A 24388-nucleotide genomic window follows, 5' to 3' on the forward strand; every position below is an offset into this window, starting at 1 on the left:
TTAGATGGAATATCACACTGTTAGACGGTTTGTAATTTCACTGTAATGCGTGTGCTAAATGTAAGAAGTAATATAAAGGACAGTGTATTCTCATTGCAATAATAATGTGCATTTCTTTGAGACTTAGCTTGTCCGCGAGTTACGGAGAAACATTCAAGTTTTACTGCAGGTTTTAAACTTCGGGTGACTGAATTAGAGGAGAAACATGGTAGTCGTGCTGCGGGTGTATTTGATTGACAGTAGAATCCTTCCTAAATTTGTGTTTGTGAGTATTAAGTAACATGTTTATTACCAGTACATGAAATTAGTTGTAATCAAGTTTGATTTCATAATTAATTCTCCATATATAACTTGCACCTTGATGTCTAAATTCAGATTTTCAGGGAAAAGTACAATTATACACGACCTAATACGGCATTACATTGCCTTGTGGACTATATACCAAGTAATGGAACACAACTGCAAATAATTTTCAAACAGTGCCAGTTTATTTCTTATTGTTTTATTCCTACACGCTTTCGTTAGTCTCATTAAGTTACAGATAGTTTAACACAGATGATTTCTTAACACTTACGAAGGAGGTCTTTTTGTCTCCTTTTGAAATGAATGTGCTGTTGCTTGCTTAAGTGATCACAAGGTATTTACCTTTTAAAGTAAGTTTCTCATGCACCCAGGATTGTAATGCCAGGGGACAACGCAAGCTTGTTTGTGTCTGGACTAGTGAAGAACCTTATCTTTGTTTTCTCAGGTCGTTCGTCCCGCCTGTACGAGATGAAGAATCGGAGACGCAGCGAAAAGCGCATGCCAAACGTGTTCGTGAGACCAGGCGGTCGACGCAAGGCGTGACGCTGGAGGAGATAAAGTCAGCCGAGCAGCTGGTTAAGAAGAAGAACCAACAACAGCTGCATCAAGCTACTCAGCAGCTGAATAACAACGACCAGGTACAAGTCGAGTACTGTCCGTTTAGCCATTGTCAACTAGGTGCCTAGTGTTTTCCTTCATCTCTGAGGAAACATATCTAAGAGGGAAGAAGGTCTGATGTTTCACGTATGGAGATGGATTCCTCTAACTCGGGTATGAGGCTCCAACTGAGCTGGTTAAAAGGTACTGTTTCAGCTAATTGCTTGAAGGAAGAGTAAATTATTTTTCGTTTACTAGTGAAGTGAAGAAACGTACAGTATACGGTGGTTTATTTTATTTTATTTTATTTTTTTAAAATTTATTTATTTATTTATTTATTTATTTATTTATTTATTTATTTATTTATTTATTTATTTATTTATTTATTTATTTATTTATTTATTTATTTATTTATTTATTTATTTATTTATTTATTTATTTATTTATTTATTTATTTATTTATTTATTTATTTATTTATTTATTTATTCATTCATTCATTTATTTTTTCCTTTCAGTTTTAACATAAATGAAAAATGTGCCCAGATTTTGGCTGAGAAGGAATTTTCTCAGACACTTGATCATCACAGTATCTCATGAACCATCAAGCCAGTGAGAATGAAATTTAGTATATAGATCCCTCTTAGGACATATGTAACAGCTGCAAAACCTTTTTGAAAGATTCAACGCCCTTCGGGGTAAAATTAAGGGAGTAAAAACACAAAAATGGGCGATATTTCAGAGGGATGGGTTGCAGGCTGTTATGATAGTTAATTTTTATACCAACTGGTAGTGCTTATCTCTTTCTATGCCTTTCTCAATGTAGCGATAGGCAGACCATGTTTTGAGATGGAGACGTGGGTGATGCATAAATGAGACAGTCCCATATTTAAATATGCCTGTGAAATGTTATTGCTCGGATAGCAGTTGCTTACTACATGGTGGCTATCTTTCTCCACTCGTACAGACTATTAAGTCAAGAGGTTACAGTGTAGTAAAACATGTACCTTAGGTTCAAGCTATTATTCTATATAATACAGATGGGCGATTTCAACAAGAGTAAAGCCAAGTACTTGGCTGAGATGTCAGAGCCTGCCATGTTCATAATAGTTAATGTAGTTTAAGAAGGTTTTGGAAAATTCGTGATTTTTCTTTTTAGAGTAGCCGGGCTGAGTGGCTCAGGCGGTTGAGACTCTGGCCTTCTGACCCCAACTTAGGAGGTTCGATCCTTGCTCAGTCCGGTGATATTCAAAGGTGCTCAAATACGTCAGCCTCGTGTCGGTAGATTTACTGGCACTATAAGAACTCCTGCAAGACTAAATTCCGGCATCTCTGCATCTCCAAAAACCTTAAAAGTAGTTAATGGGATGTAAAGCCAATAACATTATTCTTTTTAGAGTAACTTGTCATAAACTTTTGGACTGCACAGTGAAATAAAATCATCAGTTGTAAAATTGTCATAGCAAGTGACAAGGGGCTAGCTAAGTAAAATAAACCTTTCCATTCATTTACATTTTCAAATCACAGGTTAAGAAGGGAGAATCTAAAGTACAAGGAAACTCCTAAAGAGAAGGAAATCGTGGATACCTCATTATAGTGTTCCTGTGGACATCTTAAGAACAAGGGAAGATTTGTTTTTCTTTCCACATATGCAAAAATATGAAATTTTATTTACAAAGTAGAAATAAAGAAATTGATAAGAGGACTGATTGAAAAGTAATGCTCAACATTTAAAAAAAAAAAAAAAAAAAAGCATTAACGAGTAGGAAAGAAAAGCAATAGAAATAGACACAAATTAACAACATACAGGTGTTAGTTAACTACTTTTTTTTTCCAACATAAGAATCAGGTCTCCTGAGACATCTTCCTTCATGACACCAAACTGAATATGCCTCGTTCATAAAACTCTATTTCATGGGTGGGGGGCAGTAGAATAACACCCACAGTATCCCCTGCCTCTTGTCAGAGGTGACTAAAAGGGGCCCCAGGGGCTCTGAACTTGGGAGCGTGGGTTGGCGACCATGGGGCCCCTAGCTGAGTCCTGGCATTGCTTCCACTAACTTGTGTTAGGCTCCTCTCTTTCATCTGTCCTCTCCGACCTTGGTCAACTCTTGTTCTTTTCGACCCCGACGGTATTAGGTTTGCGAATCCTAGGGAGTCTTTCATTTTCACGCCCTTCGTGGCCCTTGTCTTTCTTTGGCCGATACCTTCATTTTTTCGAAGTGTCGGATCCCTTCCATTTTTTCCCTCTGATCAGTGTTATATATAGGATGGTTGCCTAGTTATACTTCCTCTTAAAACAATAATCACCACCACCACCATCATACATGACTGATTTCACTTCTTCTTCCAAACTGAAGAGTTGGCCTAGGAATTTTTTCAGTGGTCAAAAGAGGTGAATGTCAGGCATTGCAAGGTTTGGACTGTATGGTGAATTATTTACTTGGCCCTCTTCAAAGAACCTGCACCTGCTGGAGATGTTGGCACCAAAGGCTTCCAACATTTCTCTGTGATTTTCACCTGGTGAAAATTCATTTAGTCCCCAAAAGACGCACTACACAATCGGGTGATGATTGGTCACTAGTTACTGCTCGATCCATCAGGGCATGCTGTTTGAGCACAAGATTCAAGACCTGCCAGCTTTGGAAATCTAGACCCAAGTAATTTTTTTGAGAAGAAGAAAAAGGAAAATGTTTGTTACTTTTTGATCCTCCTTCATATAAAACGATTAGAGTAGAGGAGAGTAGAGTAGAGTAGAGTAGAGGACCAGTGGTGTCCCGTGACTGCAGTCCAGTCCTCAAAATGAAGTTTCGTGTAACTCATTGAACAGCAGGAAGAACATAAGTTCTTATACTTATAAAAGACAGGTGACACTATTGCTAGAAGAATGACTTTAGTTTCACACTTCATCATTGCACCTTCTTACAAACCATTATTTCTTGGAGGCATGCCTGGTGTGCCCTGTTTGAAAGAACCTTTTAGTTTTGTATCTAAGAATATATTTGATAATAATAGTTGTTCAGGAAAAAAAAAAAAATCTTGTCTACGAGTATATGAGACTATATGTTTTTGTGTACCATATCTTTCCTTTTTGTCGTCTTGCATTCTTCCCTCTGTAAGGCATTAATAAATTGCTGCGTGATCATTTTTTAAAAGGAACTGCTGTACAGTAACTGTGAAATGGTGTTATATCTGTCTTGAGAATTTGAAAAATTAAGGTTCATTTTTAAAGCTGTCTTCAGTTTCATCTTGTTTTCAAACCCTACCGATCAACAATGTTACATCAGATAGCGGCGTCTGTTTTACTCCTCGGAATCCCAGCGGAGTAGACATACTGTTTGAGGGATAGTAATAATTATAATCTTAACCCGAGATGGTTCAACAGTTAACTATTTCTGTGATCTCTTTTTATCATTACCAAACCTAGAAAGCTTGAAATTAAGATATGACTGGTGGTAGTGTTTAACTGTATAATCAGAAGACTGAAGGTATAGATTATAGAATGGCATGAAAATGGAACTCTCTAGCCCATTCAAACCTTATATTGTCGAGGTCAGAAAGGAAAGAGAGTTGACCAAGGAAAAGCAGATAGTGAAGAAAATATAGAAGAGCTTGGCACAAATATGTGGAAACAATGCTAGACTCAGGTAGGAGGCCCGTGGTCTCTAACCCACAAACTCTAGATGATAATGCCTAGGAAGTCACGTCTTACAACAAAGCATAAATTCTATACTTCTGTTCACAAGGTGAGATATACTCCAAGAAAATGCATATAAGAGACTGGTGTGGACAGAGCTTCCCTCTTAAATACAACAACAATAATAATAATAATAATAATAATAATAATAATAATAATAATAATAACAACAGCAGCAACAGTGTGGTTCTTTATTTAATGTCTCTTCAAACAGTTAATGGTCGTAATAGAATCTGGGGTGGTAGAATTTTGTTCCTCACAAGTTCTTCAGCATGCCGGGTTCAAATAACTTGGAATCATCATTCTTTATAGCCCCTCGCTTACCAGTAGTAATAGCAATAATAATAATAATAATAATAATAATAATAATAATAATAATAATAATAATAATAAAAGTAAGATTTAAACCAAAAACATACAACAAAGGTGCCAACTATTATGGATTGTCCGTAATGATTACGGATTTCACTTCGCGATTGCGGCATTATGGTCAAATGGGGGAAATTATAACGGAAAAGCAACATTATCGCGATAAAAATTAATTTCTATGAAAAAAGGAAAGAAGTAAAAAATGTTCAATCCCTTAGAGAATTACTAGCCAACCCACCTCGTTTCATTGTTTGTAAGTTGACAACATATTTGGAGGTTATTTGGTTTTCACTTCCTTTTGTTTCCCGTGGGCATTGTGAAATCACGGCCAGCTACATAGATATACGCTGCTCTCTTAGCTAGAATAACGCATCAAGTCTGCTGTTCTCCAGTATGTGCGTTCGGCTCTCTCTTGTCGTAGACGTGAGTGGTATATTTAGTGCGTTTCGTTTCTGATCACCCTAGTCGTTGATTCGAAGAGAAGTGATTGGCTTGCAAAATGAAGTGGAGCAATTGTCAAATTGCATCTTCTTCTAAGAAGACAGCAGTGTTACAGAAATATTGAGACGGTTACATAAACGAATGGCCATGCCTACTTGCTTCACGTGTTAGTGAAAACCGGTGTTCTGCAGTCTGTGTTCGTGTGATTTCTCTGTGGCTCACGGTGGATGAGATGATTGCAGAAGACATATAGAATCCAAGAAACATCACGCGTACGGTGAATCAAAATTACGAAACCTGTTTTTCATCTTTCTTCGTAAAAAGCAATGAAACTGCGGTGACAAATATCTCATTGCTATTCACATAATTTCTTTTGGTGTATGATATTCCGTTATCAGTTTCAGACCACGCTAGAAATGTATTTAGATCAATGTTCCCTGACTATAAAATATCTCAGAAATATGGTTGTGCAAAAACTAAAACCTCTGCTTTAGTTCAATACATGGCATCTGAGGCAAAAAAAAAAAAATAAGTGAACTTTTGCAAATAATGCTTTTTTTCTTTGGCTACTGATAGTAGTATGAATTCAAATGCAGTTAAACTTCATCCTATAATTGTGTCTTTCTCTAATGCTCAGAGAAGCCAAATATCAACTCTTCTATTGTCATTGTTATAGAGTAGCCTACTGACAACACAGGCGAGGGAATTTTTTCTGATATTAATAGTGGAACTTTTTGGTTCAGTTATATTGCTGTCTTGATAAGAGTTCTAAAAGGCAAATCACATTGAGAGTATATCAGGCTGTTCGTGGCACAGAGGGTCACAAAATTTTGAAATATGCCTCTTGCTTCTTCAGTCTATTTATTAGACTTCTTGAGCAGTGGGAAGCTTTGACACTCATGTTTTGTAGTGAGCCTCACCATAAAAATGAGAGCACCAAGCAGTTTGAAACTCTAAAATCTTTCAAACAATACCCACACACAAAACTGTTTTGCTACTTCCGAAGAGTACACTTCCTATCTTTAACTCAGTGAATTTATTTCTGCAACAAGATGCTCCAGCTATACTTCTTCTTAGGAGGAAACTTATTGGTCAGCCATGTTCTATTCAGTCAGAATCTAGCTCTCTTTTGAGTGGTGAATTAAGAGGAGGAAATACCAGAAAGCCAATGAGGACTTGGTAATTGGAACAAAAGCCAGGGCATACTTGAAAGTTAATGACTGTGATGAAGAGGAGTTTTGTAATTCTGTAAGAGAGTTCTGTATGGCAGCTTGCAGTTACTTTATCAGGAAATTTCCCCTTGATGATGAATTTTTTCATCAAGCCGAAGTTCTAAACATCTCTCTCATCTCTTGAATATTTTACTCGAAGATTCCCAAGTTTGGTCAAGGAAAGTGAACTTGACAAACTTGAAGAGGAATCTACAGTTTTCCAGTGTGATACTTTCCTTGAATATATTGTACCTGGACCTAACATTGATGTGAACTGGGGCAACATTGCAGAGCTTAAAAATGAAAGTTGACAAATTAAGTATAAAACCTTAAGTAATGTTGTATTTGCAGTATTACGTGTACCTTACTGTAACTCTCCCACAGAAAGAGTTCTCGGTGTTGTTAGGAGAAATCGGACAGAATTCAGGCCTACATTAAGTACATCTACACTGGAATCGATTATGATTCTGAAGACGAAAATGTCATATCAAGGGGAAGTATGTTTCAAGAAAACCTACACTGTAAAGCAGCTGCTGGGTGCGAAAAAGCTACAAAGAACTTTTCATCACAAATGAAATGGCATATGGCTTTTAGTGCCGGGAGTGTACGAGGACAAGTTCGCCTCGCCAGATGCAGGTCTTTCGATTCGACGCCCATAGGCGACCTGTGCGTCGTGATGAGGATGAAATGATGATGAAGACGACATACACCCAGCCCCCATGTCAGCGAAATTAACCAATTATGGTTATAATTCCCGACCCTGCCAGGCATCGAACCCGGGACCCCTGTGACCAAAGGCCAGCACGCTAACCATTTAGCCATGGATTTTATAACAGAACTGACAGGTAATGAGCAACTATTATTGTGTAATATAATACACTTAAAAATAGATTGCTGTTGTAACGGGCAAACGGGGTGCTTTGAATTTGACTCGTCGAGCTTTTGAGGAGGGTGGTGCGAGAGTTAAAAATGGGATTGCTGATAACCCACTTCAAAGGTTGGCACCTCTGCATACAATGAAACGGTATTTACAGATGGGCCATGACAGAAAAGATCAGAACGAATGAAAAGCTACTGGGCAATTCAGAAATAAAACTTTTCGAAGGAGATGACAAAAAATGATTGTCTGAAATGGTCAATTTAACACGTTCACGCCCATCATCTGAGCGGCTATTTAAAGGGCTGGCCCAGCTATTCCAGCTGTTAGTGGCAGAGCAAACAACAACAAATTCTTTTCACAATAAGTTCTAAACTGAACAAGATATGGAAACAAAATTTTCCACATACCTTAATGAAGTCCTCGAGTATCTCTGTAGGGTGTGGTAGGTAATGTCACACTTTCCTGGGTGAATGGGAACACTAAACATTCCAAAAATAGCGTGTTTCATCTAACCTAAATGATGGATCCTTGGCCGGTGCCCTTTTTGGCGGCAAAATTGCAGGACGTTGACTTGGAGCTGAGATTTCGGAGAGAGGTGACTGTACTTGTATGTCGGGTTCACTTTTTACCCCGTTTGAGAATTGCCTGGTGTTCCTTTAGATCTTTTGGTACACCCCTATTCAACCGTATTGTTCCACATACAGCAGTGTTCTGTTTCCATAATTGTTTCGCGAGTCCAACGCTATTTGTAATAATTGTCCAATATAGACTGTATACCCCTGCCCAAGATAATTTTCAAGCAGCTGAAAAACTGTGCTTTGTAAATTCGCATCACTTGCATCATTTATATTGTCCCTACACGCCATGGTTATACTTCAGAACGTGACTATACACACGCTTGTGCAATCACAAACCAACTACGCAGCTAGTTGTGCGAGCGCTAGGCTACCTTCAGAAATAAAACAAAGAAAGTGTGTTGGGAGGGAAAATCGCCGAGGCCATGTGGTTTTCGGTGAGTAGAAACATTCATAAGGGTATTACTTTCATCTCTCTCGCACATATTTGTGACCAAAATAGATCCCAGCTGCATAGGAACGGCTGGAGTTCAAGGTTGCGCTTATCCGGGCTAACTCGGATACGGTCCACATCATGGTCACATGCTATAGGCAATAACTCGGATACGGGCGTGAATGTGTTAAGCCATAAAAGAAGGGGGAAAACAATTATATATGGTCTTGGCAACCACATGCGAACGTTTTCATTTGAAGCCTTCCATGTTCAAATTCAATGTTTTCTTTTATTCCGCCAGATGTCAGAGAAACTGGAACTTCAATACGCAACCTGTTTTGAGTTTTAAATTAATTTGTGATAGCCGAGTGACATTGCCACCTACTTCTCGCCGAGTGGCTGTGGTTCAGAACCCAGCTAATGCATTTGCAGTTTTTCGAAACGAAATTTCATCTCCCTGTGGTTTATATTTCAAGCCGTTTGACTTTGAAGTCCCGTGCCAAGGTTTATGGTATCTAGTCACATGAACCTGCAAGCTCTCAAAGCCATTATACAATCTGCTGTGACAAACAGTTCCTTAAGTTCATTCACCACATCTTCAATAATTTAGTTTCCTAATTTTGTGTCAATGACCAGTAATGAATTAACTGATCAAAACGATACCCCTAATATATTACATAAAATCAGCTTCATGGTCCGTATCGCACTTCAATAGATTCACAATTAAGTATTTATTTTCCACCTAGTCGATACAATGATTGCTTAAGGCAATTTTTAATGGTCAAAAGTGGTACATGTTTCGTATATTATCAACATCTTCAGCCACATAACACTGTTTAGATGAAAAATGTATAAAATTGACAAAGTAATGCTTTAGAGGAAGTGTCCTTAAAATTAACATAAGATTGACAAGATTAAAACAAACAAATAACTCAAGAGAAAATATATAAATTATTTCTACAATAGAAAGCAGTCGTCAAGGAAACACTTGTACAATATTCCATAGAGAAATTGTCCTAATAAATATTCTTTTCTTAATAATTCATGAAAAAAGATCAATTTATAAATTAAAAATTATACAATTTATAAGTAATTATCGAAATGAAGAAATCCTGATATCACAGTGTGGCTCTTATTATTAATGTAGATGAAGATATAACTAATTCCTAGTTGTCAAATCTTATTAAGCCTGCTTTCCTTTGGAACAGTAACTCCTGTCATTCTTTCACAGTTTTGCGCCGGGTGTAATATTGATGATGCGTTCTTCCTTGCTCTTGCACCTGAGGAGGTGGAGGAGCGGGGGATATAGGTGTGTCAAGAACTTCCTTGCTATCACCTATAGCTTCAATAGCTTCAACTGAGGAGGAATAAGTTGTAGGGCTATCTGTAGGAGGAGAAATTCCAATTCTTTTTTCGTGATCCTTCTCAAGCATTTTCAAATATACTAGAATTTGATAATATAATGGATTCTTATATTCTACAGCCTCATTAAGGTTATCATTTTTCTTTACAAGTTGGTCTAGATGAATGTACAGGTCTTCATATGTGTTCATTAAGCTGCCCTTTTTTAACTTTTTTATGATGGTCAGGTCTTGTTCTATGTTGGTAAATTTATGACCTGTGGCAGTCATGTGTGATCCCATTGCTGAGAATCTTCTATGTTTTTCAGCATTCACATGTTCCAAATATCTAACTTTAAAATTGCGGCCAGATTGTCCTATGTATGTATTCTTACATTCAAAGCATGTGAGTTTATATATTCCGGAATCAAAAAATTTATCTTTTTCCGAGAGATTTATTGTATCATGGTTGAAAATACTTGCTTCCTCTGGAATGGGATTCTTTCCAGAAACATATCAATGAGAAAATGGAGAACACACTTAAAATGAAACAAGAAATTTTGGATAATAAATTATTTAAGTTGAAAAATTTAGCATCTAATAGAGAAGAAAGAAGGTTAGTTCCTAATGTTACGTTTGATGATAGTGTTTATCCACCTCCAATTAAAAACTTGTCTGAGATAGAATTTAATGAAGAAGAAACCTCTATTTTAAGTCAAGGCCCTAATTTCAATTGGCCAAGTTCAAACAAAAGTTATGATTTAATCACCACATTAGCTGAAACAGAAACAGCAATACAGAATCTGCCTGTAGACTTACAGAATGACATAAGGTATGAAGCTAAGAAGAAAATTCCTATTTTAGTAAAAGGTTTACAATCACTTCGAGGCACCAACAAGGTGGTTAATAACTTGAAACAAAAAATCAAACTAAATAACTTAATTATCACAAAAGCAGATAAAGGAGGAACAGTTGTAGCCCTAGATAGAAATGTTTATATTGAAAAAACAGAAACATTTTTTAATAACAATTCGTTTAGTAGAGTTGATAAAGACCCGACATCACGTATTCAGAGGGATCTTAAAAAACTATTAAAAAGCACGTCTTTCTTGTTTAATGAACATGATGTGCAAACATTAATAAATATGAACCCTAGACTCCCGACTGCGAGAGCACTACCGAAATTACATAAACAGGGAGAACCGATTAGACCTATCATAAATTTCAAAAATAGCCCCATTTTCAAAACTTCTAGATTTATACATAATTTCTTATCAAGTAAATACGTATTTCATTGTAAAACACCCATCAAAAACTCAGTGGATTTTTGCAATCTAGTTAAAGATTTTAAACTTATCATCTCACACGACATGTTCGTTTGACATAACCAACATGTATACAAACATTCCAATAGAAGACACTATCAGAATCATTAAGAAGAATTTAACGAAGAACAAATTAGTAAGCATACCAGAAATTGAAGATTTTATTAATGTTTTAAAATTCGTGTTAAATCAAAATTATTTTACGTTTAATAATAAAATTTACCGACAAAAAGGACTCTCAATGGGAGCCCCAGCATCAGGAATATTGGCTAATATATACTTAGACTATTTGGAACACACGAAAATTATTAATCAAATAGAGGGTTTGGATTTTTGGACACGTTATGTGGATGATGTTTACGCTATAATAGATAACAGACTCACCGATAGCAATAAAGTTTTAAATATACTGAATAATTTGGATTCCAATATAAAATTCACTGTAGAAGAAGAAGTTGAAAGATCACTGAATTTTCTGGACATAGTCACAACAAGAGAAGAAAAAGGATTTTCTTTCAAAATACACAGAAAATCCACTTTCACACTGACCACTATCAAGAACAACTCGTTACACCCTGAGGCACAGAAAAGATCAGCATATTATAGTTACATTAACAGAGCGTTTAGTATTCCTTTATCCAAATCTGAAAGGAATAAAGAACTGTTGTTTATCCGACAACAAGCCCTCTTGAATGGTTTCAACAATAACATGATTGATAAAATAATTAATAAATTTTCGGAGAAGCAACAATCTAAATTAGCAGTCGAACCTAGTAAAACTGAAAAATATATCAAGTTCACATATAATAATCCAAACATTCATGTAATAACAAATTTATTTAAGAGAAAAAATTTTAAAATTGCATTTTCCACCAATAACAACATGAAACATAGTATTTTCAACCATGATACAATAAATCTCTCGGAAAAAGATAAATTTTTTGATTCCGGAATATATAAACTCACATGCTTTGAATGTAAGAATACATACATAGGACAATCTGGCCGCAATTTTAAAGTTAAATATTTGGAACATGTGAATGCTGAAAAACATAGAAGATTCTCAGCAATGGGATCACACATGACTGCCACAGGTCATAAATTTACCAACATAGAACAAGACCTGACCATCATAAAAAAGTTAAAAAAGGGCAGCTTAATGAACACATATGAAGACCTGTACATTCGTCTAGACCAACTTGTAAAGAAAAATGATAACCTTAATGAGGCTGTAGAATATAAGAATCCATTATATTATCAAATTCTAGTATATTTGAAAATGCTTGAGAAGGATCACGAAAAAAGAATTGGAATTTCTCCTCCTACAGATAGCCCTACAACTTATTCCTCCTCAGTTGAAGCTATTGAAGCTATAGGTGACAGCAAGGAAGTTCTTGACACACCTATATCCCCCGCTCCTCCACCTCCTCAGGTGCAAGAGCAAGGAAGAACGCATCATCAATATTACACCCGGCGCAAAACTGTGAAAGAATGACAGGAGTTACTGTTCCAAAGGAAAGCAGGCTTAATAAGATTTGACAACTAGGAATTAGTTATATCTTCATCTACATTAATAATAAGAGCCGCACTGTGATATCAGGATTTCTTCATTTCGATAATTACTTATAAATTGTATAATTTTTAATTTATAAATTGATCTTTTTTCATGAATTATTAAGAAAAGAATATTTATTAGGACAATTTCTCTATGGAATATTGTACAAGTGTTTCCTTGACGACTGCTTTCTATTGTAGAAATAATTTATATATTTTCTCTTGAGTTATTTGTTTGTTTTAATCTTGTCAATCTTATGTTAATTTTAAGGACACTTCCTCTAAAGCATTACTTTGTCAATTTTATACATTTTTCATCTAAACAGTGTTATGTGGCTGAAGATGTTGATAATATACGAAACATGTACCACTTTTGACCATTAAAAATTGCCTTAAGCAATCATTGTATCGACTAGGTGGAAAATAAATACTTAATTGTGAACCCCTAATATACTCGCTTAAAATAGGGTTCAAATTATTAGGATATTCAATGAATAAATAAATAACCTGCATCTTGCTTAATTAATTTTGTTGAGTAAACACCAAAAGTATCAGAGAAGTTTTACATAATATCGGAAGACATGGAGTGATGAATAGACATTTTTCTGTTTTTCGAAGATCCATATACCTCTGCTCGGTTTGAAGCAGTGATCCTGAGGCCAAGCCATTACCACTGATCTCAAACAGAATCAAACCTGCTCTCTTGGGAACAGTTAAGTGCCTGCACCTCTGAGGTCAGTTTTTAAGCAGTAACAGTGAATGTATGTTTAGATCCTATAAAGACTATTGGCCACTAGAGAATTATCAGAGTTCTTGGCCAGAAACAGACTATGTTCGAAAATGAGTTTCTGAAATCACTTTCGACTGGTGACACATTTTGAGAAATTGAAACATATTCACAGGAAACTACAGGACTGCTTACGCAAGATACTCAATCCTGGAAGTTCCTCTCTGTGGTCAGTAGTTAGTAAATTTTAAAAAATCTTACCTACGAACTCCAGCAGTATCATATCCTCAAATCTAATAGGTGGCTATTTTGAACAACCACTGTGATGTTCAGGTAAGAGGAAGAAACCAGTAAGGTAACTTAGAAATTATGTATTACTACCTTCCTCAGCAAAGTCCCACATGTTCTCCAGCTACTACTACCTGTGATAAGATTGCCAGTCAGTTGGGTTTGAATCGCTGAGAATTTGTTTTGCAGAATGTTTTCTTTCTGTATGTCACTAACTGAGTGTGTGTTCCAGTTGTGTTCAGAGCACACCAAGCCAGGACTTTGCTGTGTAATTTTTTAAGAGTTGGCTACAATATACCAGCTCCTTGTGAATTGATTTTTCACTTTTCTTTTTAAGTTGCTATTCTAATATTTATGTAACATTGATCAGCTTTTAGTCCTCAGTTGTGGCATTGGCCAGGCGAATTCTGGAATGGTTCATAACATATTGGCCAAGGCTCTTCTTACTTCGTCCCAGCCCTAACTATTTGCAAAAGCTGTTCACAACATATCCGTATTGGCATCAAAACAATGCAGTTTTTGAGTCAACTCTTTCTCTTAATCCCAAACCTGTTACTTGAAGGAGTACAACCTTCACTCTTCTACCAGTATGTCAAGAAAAAAGAAAAGAAGATGGAATGCAATAGAAAGGGCTCACTCCTTGAAGAGTTTTGACAGTTATTTTTTCTTACACCTGTTTTATGTGTTCTTCAGAGCTTTTTAATCATTTGATGAATATCTGTATAATTTCCAGGTAGATACTGTAATTGTATTGGGAAAATTGGAAGCTCTTAAACTGTACCGAGATGTCTGTGTTAAATTTAGTAAATATAATTGTGCAAAACAAGTGAATTTAAAATCCTGTTAGGATTTTTATCTCATAGATTGTTTTATGTCTTTCAGCAGAATGTTAACCTTGATGTGTAAAAATTTATGGAGTACCTGGTGAATTTTTTAAATCGTAATATGTTACATACTGGTGTGTTATTTTAATTTTGCTAACATGCTCAAATACTAGAACCTGATTTGAATTGTGATGTTCTGTGTACCTAAAGATATTGGTTCACTGGAAAAAGCTTGAGCTAAATTTAAAACAACCAGTTGATGATGGAAAGGTTTCCAAGCCCAGTTAGAATTGTTTTCAGAATGTGTTGATTGTGCTGTTGTAATGTGACAGAACTTCAGGTTAAAGCCGCAGTGGCAGTCTGAATCGCAAAAGCAACGATTCAAAGAGCTTCACAAAATCTTGGTGTAGGTGTTCCCATTAAGATACATAGTGATACAGTGCTGCTCTCTGGTGGTCTGGATCTTACACTGCTCTACTAACATCTTATTTCCCTCACTGTACTGATCTCATCTTCCATCATCTAATTTTTTTTTAATGCTCCTTATTTTTGTGGGTATTTTTATGATAATGGTGAAGTGTTGGTTATTTGACCTCCTAATATATGTCCAGTCAGAATTCATAAACAAGTTGCATTGCTGAATTCAAAACGTGGTTTAAAATGCGTTGACCTTTCTGAATATTCTTTTACTAACTTTGATGGTGGTGGTGAACCATTGCATAGAAATTAATCTATTAATTTAGAAAGAAACTCATATTCAGCACATTTTCAAATTCAAATGTTTTTATAGGCATCTAAAGGCCTGCTCACTCCTACAGAATTACGGACTATGAGGTATATTATATGTCAAGCTTAGATCAAAGTGAAAATACACAATAACAAGTTATCAAACTATAATTTTAATTTAATTTCACTGTAGACACTTTCAAAATTTGGGTTCCACGCATGACTGGAGGTTATGTGCCTACGATCACAATGCGACACGCTCCCGACACACAAGCGACTGGCTGGATACAACAGGAGAATATTCCGTTACAACTGATTACGACTTCCATCAGATCACAAAAGGGCATGTTCTCACCATATTACTCCAAAACATTGGACATTAAACTCTCAAGACAATCTGATGTTGACCAATACCCAATTATAAGATGATTTTAACTCATTTTACTCATTTCACCCAAGTTTGCATCTTTTAATATAGAAATGTACAGTTCATTAAGTATGTGTTAACACGCGAGAGGTCGCACCCGTGACAATTTGCTACACTTTTAAAATATTTGTTAATAATTTCATTTCTAGCCGCTGGAGGGCTTAGGGCGCTCGTTTCATCCCTCCCCTCCCTCTTTCCCGCCTGACATTGATTATCGTCAGTGTATTGCCTGCTGCGTTCCGGAGTAGTTTCTTTTACTCTCGCATCTGCTGCGGCAAATTGCCTTCGACCGACCCCTTGCGTAGTATATACTTACATGACTGCATCTCCAAGAAAGTTTCTTAAGTAAAGGTCATGAGGTTTATGGTGGCTTTCAGTGAAGTGTGGTGGTGTTGTTTTATCTTGAATTTTGACCAAATCATTCATTGAAATGTACAAATGCAAATGAGGCAATTTGCTCACACACGACCTCTCACGTTCTTTAAAAACTCGCGTAATGTTATCCGATTTTGCAAAAACATTTCATTAATTTTTTACATTGAGAAGATATTGATATTGGGTAATTATGTTAGTACTAGTTGAAAGGCAGTTAAACAGGGTACATATTTATATTTTTATCAGCATTCACTGCAAAAGGAAAATAGCAGCTCATTAGAATATTAAGCATGAGCAATTTGCCTTAGCGCGACCTCTCGCGTGTTAATAGGGCGTCAAGACCACACCAGTAACACTTCACAAATGAACTTTTAGGTAAAATTTTAGACCTTTATAACTCCAATTTGATGTTTTATTACAAATTGTATCATTTAAACTTATAAATAAGTAGTTTTAACATTACTTTATGTTATTTTATCAAATTCAGGTAATAAACTATGATATGATCACAATATGAACAGTCGTATAGAACTGAAAGTTTAGTTTGCTTCTTTTCAAAATTTAATGTATATTTAAAATGCCACGATTCTAAAATTAATTTTTTACATATAATACTTTGTTTTTGGAAATGATAGGTGGTCAGATAGTTATCAAAAGTTGTATAGAGCATGCCTGTTCTCCGGTATGGTCTTAGTAACCTTAAGCCATTGTTAAGTATAACTTCAGAGAGTTATATATTACATATTCTGCTTCCTCAAATCAGGGGTTGCCTTACTCGAAGCTTAAAAATAATTAACTGTAATGGTGAAAGTTTGTTGTTGAAGGAAAGTGAAACCATCGGTTATAAAGATGTTTCAGAGTCCTAGTCCACATTATTCCACGAAACTCAGCGAACTTCTTAATTATTGTTCCAATAAAATTTTAACACACAAGTGTAAATGTAAGATTATAACTGCATATGATTGAATAACTAAATGGCGTTCTGAAATTTGATTGAAACCTATGAAACACTAAAACGTGAACATACTTTATTAATTCAGAGGTGTGACGTAATATTATTCTGTCATTAGTTTTCTCCCTTGGAATTTTGCGTTGGTGCTTTATTTCATATTGATACAATCTTTATCATACAAATGTCATCATCTTTGTAAAAGTAGCTACTCTGGCCTCCAAATAGTGAGCAGTCTTTGAGGAAGATATGCTTTCTTAGTGAGTGGGCCTGGCTGAACATATTGGCTTGCAAGATTTGCAAAACCTTCATGGAGACTAAATGTTTAAGGGGGACCCTATTAAATAATTCTTTTTAATGTTTGCCTGATTTACACAAAATTTGGTAGGATGGTTAATATAGCCTGAATTAAGAAAAACACATTTTTGTTTTAAATTGAAGAATTAGATTTGGAATCACTTTATGACTGTCTTTGAGAATTTTTTTCTTTTCTCTTTTTTTTTAAATTTGGGATTCAACTTAAGAAGTTTAAGTATTATGTTTGTTGTTAAATAAAAGCTTACATTTTGTACTGTATCTCTGTTAATATGTGGCATCAAAACTTAAAAATACAGCTGATTTTTCTGTGAGTTATCTTAGTGTATTTCTGGAAGTTTTCAAACATTTTAAGAATGTCTGCTAGAAATTGTGAACAACAAACATATACTGTAGGTGTATATTTGTTCAAAGTTTGAAGCCAATCAGGTTAAATCTAGTTTGTCTTGAGTACGGTACTATATTTTCAATTCTAAGAAGAAGAAAAGGTATTGCAAAAAAGCGAATCTGGTCAGGATTGTCCAGTTAAGGGGACCCACAAGTGGGGGGTTAAATGTCTCCGCAGGTCTTTTAAAAGTGGCCGACGCACTTGCAGATATATATATATTTTTTTTAAATAGTGTGGCCACATGTCCCAAACTTCGTAGTGTCTGCTAGCACCAAAATCTTCAAATTTTTAATTATTTTTTTCTGTTTAGCGCCATGAAAGACTATAACTGTTACACATTTTTGGATTTTTTTTTTCTTTTCTTTTTTTTTTCTTCCCAGCCCAGAATTGCTGTGTTCTTTCCTTGGCATTGCCTTTTTAATTATTATTATTATTATTATTATTATTATTATCATCATTGTCTAAAATGTCAGCAGGGTCCCCTCTTAAGAACTCTAGATTGACTGTGTTGACCAGCATCTAAAGCAGAGCGAGAGTTACTTGGTTGCTTGTGCTCTGCAACGCGTAATTCTTCTGTGGGAAAGTTCAAATAATCTGCACTTTACCATTCTTTTGTAATCATGTGAATATTTTTCGTTTTGGAATATATTTTTGAATCTTTTTCTTTACATATGTAGCAGTTAACATTTAACCTTGCTTCTGGAGCGTTGGCCCAACTAATGCTAGGTATTTCCTCAGCCCGTTGTGCTGATCCCCACCACTACTAACAACAACAACAACACTGTGACGGCCACTGCCACCATCACAGCCAGCTCGACGCCCAAGGATAATGCGGAAGACGTGTCCGTACAGGAGCGCCGGCCCTCATGGCGCCTTAGGGTTGATAACGGGGACAGGAACAAGGTGTGTCAGCTAGCGTGGACATCTCTCTCTCTGTCTCTCTATTTCTTGTTGACTGAAGCTCGTGCTCTTCTAGTTCTGTCACTTTATTCTTTTCCCTAGTGTTGGTGTTTGTTACCTGCTTGTAACTAATTGCTACTGAAATGCATGTTGAATGGCTTTTGTAGTTTTTGTTTCTGATGGGATTTTGCATTGAAATTCTGTCTTTTTATGCATATATTTGTGTGTGTTAGTATTGCTTGATTTTGAAAATATAGTTTACTCATTTTTACCTGCCTGCTGTAAGTACATGCAGGATTATAGGAGTATCAGTTTATTTAGAAATAAGATAAAGAAGACTACAATTATGGTTCAGTTTCAACGAGCTTCAGTGTACCTGTTGGGGGACACTCGACAGTAACTCGTGTATAAGGATTTAGGTTAATACGCTTTCATTTTTGAAAAAATTGAGGGCAAATGTCACGACACAGGATCTGCTTTGGACCAAGTTGGAGGTGATAGAACACTAAAAGGTGAACACATTTTACTTGAACATGTCAGGTCTGAAGGCCTCCTATTCCAGTGCAATGCATATATACTTGGAGAGTTACGGCACAGTGAAGAGGAGTGGTGGTCGAGTGGTCACCGTACTTGTGTACACACCTCGACGACACAAGTTGGAGTCTCGCCGTAGCTATATATTTTTTGTACAAAGTGAATTAATATTTGAGAGGACATGAAGAGAAAACTGGGAATAAAAATATTAGGCAAACTGCTGTAACTGTGGAAATGTTTAGACCTATATTAATTTCAGTTAGAAAATTAAGTGTACTGCAATTTGTGTAATACTTTTGTTCCCGTTTTTATCTTCACGTTCCCTCAAATATTAATTTATTTTATACAAGAAATATAACTGCGACGGGACTTGAACTCACGTCTTTGAGGTTCGCAGACACTAGACCACCACTCCTTTGACTGTGCTGTAACTCTCCATGTGTATATGCATTGCATTTGAATTGGGGATTCATCAGTTTTTCAGGAAATTATTAGGTTGCGGACCTGACATGTTCGAGTAAAATGTGTTCGCCGTTTAGTGGGTTATCACCTCCACTTTGTCTGAAGCGGATCCTTCGTCATGTCATTTGACCTCATTTTCTTTGAAAATGAAAGTGTATTGACCTAAACCTTTATAGAAGAGTTATTGTTGAGTGTTTCCACTGCCGGCACCACCACCACCACAAAGGTACATTGAAGCTCATTGAAATCGGTTGGCCGCATGGTCCGGCCTGTCTTTGTCAGAGAGCCCCGGGTTTGATTCCAGGTTGGATCAGGAATTTTAATCTTACGTGGTTATTTCTCTTGGCTCGGGGACTGGGTATTTGTGCTGTCCCCGACATCGTTGCATCTCCTATACCACACACAAGAATGTGCAGTTTCCTATACGTGGCAGATGCCATCCACTCTCTAGGGCAGGGATGGCAAACCTTTACCAAACAAGCATATCAGTTAAGGTCTTGTGTATTACTTTTTACTCTCTATTGTGCCATACTTTAAAATCATCATGAAACCCCTCATTTGACTTCAATTAGGTATTAAATTGCATTACATATTTGACTGAATGTTTCATTTTGTAAACATCACTGAACATATTTAAAACAGGTAAATTTTACAAATAAGATATATTTTTGCTTTGACCTAATAAAATTTGTAAAAAAATATGCCGTGTTGCTAGATTTTTTACCTATTTATCACATGTTAAAAACATAAAAATGCATGAAATTGTCTGACGTGATACAGAAGTCACGTTTGTGTGTCACGGAGTGGCACGCGTGTCGTAGATTCGTCATCCCTGCTCTATGGCACCCCATGTTTCTCCCTTCTTCTTTAAGTCTTCTCTCATCTGGTCGAACCCCTTTTCTAGGGCGTCCAATAGGTCTTCGTCCCGGAACGATCCTTTCAAAATACTTCTTTGGAGTTCAAGTCTCCTGCATCTGCTTAATGTGATGTAGCCACTTAAACCTTGCAAACCTTAGCCTTTCTTTCATGGTCAGGGTGACCTGCAGGTCTCTTCGTGTCTGATCAGTCCTGATTCTGCCCTTCCTTGTTTACTGTACAGGTGATCTAAGGAACTTCATTTTACAAGCTTTTAATTGGCGTTCTTCCCTCTTATGTATGATGCAACTCTCCAGACTACATGTCATGATGGCAGAAGATAATTCTTAAACAGGGTCTGTTTTAGCCCTCCGAGGAAATCCCTTGTCCCATACTATGTTCCATACTTGATGAAAGAAGTTGGATACTATCCCAGTTTTATTATTATTTATTTATTTATTTAGGACATGGCATTACAATCATCATTAGTGTTCTGGCCTTTGGTCCAGTGGGTCCAGGGTTGGATTCCCAGCCGGGTTGAGGATTTTAACCTTCAGTGGTTAATTCCAATGGCTCATGGGCTGGGGGTGTGTGTGCTATCATAATCATTCGAATTCAGCATATGTAAGGCGCCATCCTCACAGATCTGCAGGTCACCTATACGGCATTAACTCAAAAGACCTGCACCTGGACTCTTCGGAGGCTACACACCATATTATTATTATTATTATTATTATTATTATTATTATTATTATTATTATTATTATTATTATTATTACAATCATTACTACCAAAAGCGGGAGGGGAGCAAAATTTCTAATATATTTATAAATTGTGTAACCTGTGGAATAGCATGAAAGAAATCCAGAAATTTTCAGAATAGGAAGATGGGGGGTTACTACTAAACAATACGTTCGATGTGTCTGAGAATTCCACATTTACATGTTGGACTCAGGATTTTCCCCACTTGTACAACAGGTTATGTCTTCTACCAGTATTTATCCTGATCTGTTCAGCATCGATCATATTCCATGGGGCAGATCCGTAATATCCAGTTTAATCCTTTGGACTCCTCTATCAGTCTTGGCCCGACGTTGGTGACATGCTGTTCAGGTAGTTTGTCAGACCTGGTTTGATCTAACTGTAAGGTTAGATTTTGTGCAAATTTGCTGAAAAATGGCAGATTTATAAAGCATAACTGTTCCTTTGTATATTTTTAGAAATGTTATCTCTGGAAATACATATTCTGTGAAATGAGGTTTGCGTTCTGCAGCAGCATGGCAGAATGCATACCAACAATATTTATGAGCAGTTCTGTGACGTTAGCAAGTCTGATTTTTCATCCCAACTGGAAGCTACATGCCTAAGAAGACAAGAAAATAAAGTGCTGTATGTTCAGGGAGGAAAGCGATGGGTGGTAGGTGTCATTTTTGGTGGAACTTACCGAGGAACCCATTAAGTGCTTCCGAAAGTACCACATGATGAAAAATTGTTGCTTCGAGTGTAGTTGACTGAATGACAATATAAAATAGTGTTCTCCCCAGAAAGGTTCATCAGCTGGGTGGCAGGAATGAGTAGCCGGGCGGGGAATACTACGTAAAAAAAAGAATATGATAAAATGTCGATTTATTTCCCTCAGAGCTTTAACAATAATACTCGACAGGTTAACGTTAACTGCAAAATTGAACTATTTTAGTGTCATTGTCACAGACAGGACATAACAGAGTATTTAGAACTTATGGGAGTTCTACTGCCCGTTCATAATCATATAACTCAGGCCTACCCCATACAAATTTATGACATCACGCAGAATCGAGTGCTCGCATTAGATTCCATGTTAATCCAGACACCGCCCGCGCACGACACGACTAGGTAGTCAAGCTGATTGCGTAAGCTACGATGTAATTGCAGTTATGCTGTAGCAAAGATTTATCGTTAAATAAACAGTTTTACAGTATTGAAGTTTTAATTTGGAGCACCCAATGACTTGTGTATTAATATCATGTAACTAGCACATATCTAGGTTATGTCAGCCGGGCAGTCTGTAAACATTAAAATGGTCATATGGAGAACACTGTTAAAATTTTTGTTTAGATTTATTTTTGAAGTTCTAATTTAATGTACGGTAATAAATGTGTGTGAGGTGCTTTTTTTTTGCCTGATCTTAAACCGGACCCTCACGGGATGCGAGTGGAAAAAAATAAAATAATAATTATAATAATAGTAAGACACCCGAGAGTTAACACTGCCTTCGATCAAACTGTAGTTGTAGTAGAGAGCTGTTGATCTATTCTTGCTTGCAAGCCAGATTGGTATGGAAGTACCGAGCGAATTGACCGTGTGGTTAGAGTTACACACCTCTGAGCTTTCATTCGGGACATACTGGGTTTGAACCCCCCTGTTTACAGCCCTGGAAATAGTTTTCCCGTGGTTTCCTGTTTTCACACCAGGCAAATGCTGGGGCTGTACCTTAAGGCCATGACCACTTACTTCCCACTCCTAGTCCTTTCCTTCTACCGGGTGAGTTGGCCATGCGCGTAGAGGCGCGCGGCTGTGAGCTTGCATCCGGGAGATAGTAGGTTCGAATCCCACTATCGGCAGCCCTGAAGATGGTTTTCCGTGGTTTCCCATTTTCACACCAGGCAAATGCTGGGGGATGTACCTTAATTCAGGCCACGGCCGATTCCTTCCAACTCCTAGGCCTTTCCTATCCCATTGGCACCATAAGACCTATCTTGTGTTGGTGAGATACAAGGCAAATTGTAATTTTAAATAAAAATAAGTAGTAGTACTTGATGTTTGTCAGGCTCTCAGATGTCCCAAATGGAGGATATCTAGAACTTCAGTGCCTGTAATATCCTCATGCATAAGCAGATGGGGGTTGTTAGTTATCTTCTTATACTCCCTAATTAAGCACGTTTCCTTCACAGGTGAGGTGGGTTGTACAGCTTCCGTCTTAAAATCATCTGCCCTTGGCTTATCTACTCTTCAGCAGAGTACTGTTCCCTCATTTGGCTAAACAGTTGCCACACAAAACTAAATGATATATTGAACTATGCAAACATAACAGGCACAGTGATGTTCCTCCACCTATAAGAAGATAACTGTTAACCTTAATCTGCTTATCCATATGGATATTACAGGCTATTTATATGTGTGTATTTCGAGATGCTATTCCTAAAATTGATCAGTTGTCGGATATTGATGATCAAATTACTGCTTATGCATCACAGGACTCAATGACTGCTGCTAACAAATTATGTTGGTGTTCTAAAAGGAAAGCTAAATTATGGAGGGGACACGTACTCGGTGTTGTAATAAATATTAAATGTGAAGAGAGGGCCTAACAAACACCAACTTGCTTATTAATCTGGTCTGGAAGCAAGAATGGATTAACATCTCCCCACTGCAGGTTTCTCTGAGGTCCAATTATATTTCTGCTTCCATCCTCTGAAGATCCAGTTTAATATCAGACAAATATGAAAAAAATGAAGAAGAAAAAATACACATATTTACTTCATACAATTAAAACTTTCAAAGTAAGTCTATACAATTTGTTGTATTGTCATTCAGTGAAGTACAGTTGTAGTGATATTTTTTTATGTGATACTTTCAGAAGCTCTTGTTAGGATGGAGTTGTAAGTTCCTTGGATAGGTTACATGGCGCAAATTTTGTTTCAGAAATTCAGCAGTATAACTCTTCATTTATACAATATGCACTGCCAGGTGATCACAGAAACCTGTGTAGTGTTAGCAATGTTCTCAGTGGTTTGGCAATAAACCCAAACCAAACCAAACCCCATGGTGCATCAGCCTCGAAGGGCCTTGGCCTACCAAGCAACCAGTGCTCAACCCGAATGCCTACAGATTATGATGTATCGCGTGGTCAGCACAA

General features: G+C 36.7%; 1 protein-coding gene across 2 annotated transcripts in view; it reads left to right on the forward strand.

The window, feature by feature from the left end:
* The window catches only part of Mbs (Myosin binding subunit), a 532528-nt gene that overhangs the window by 305400 nt on the left and 202740 nt on the right, over nucleotides 1-24388 (forward strand). For both annotated transcript variants that reach the window (XM_067156305.2, XM_067156306.2), the window contains exons 12-13: nucleotides 749-941; nucleotides 18481-18645. In XM_067156305.2, coding sequence (XP_067012406.2) covers nucleotides 749-941; nucleotides 18481-18645 — 358 coding nt within the window. The remainder of the gene's footprint in view (nucleotides 1-748; nucleotides 942-18480; nucleotides 18646-24388) is intronic.

This window comes from Anabrus simplex, chromosome 12 (genome assembly GCF_040414725.1).
Source record: "Anabrus simplex isolate iqAnaSimp1 chromosome 12, ASM4041472v1, whole genome shotgun sequence".
In the NCBI taxonomy this organism is placed as follows: Eukaryota; Metazoa; Arthropoda; class Insecta; order Orthoptera; family Tettigoniidae; genus Anabrus; species Anabrus simplex.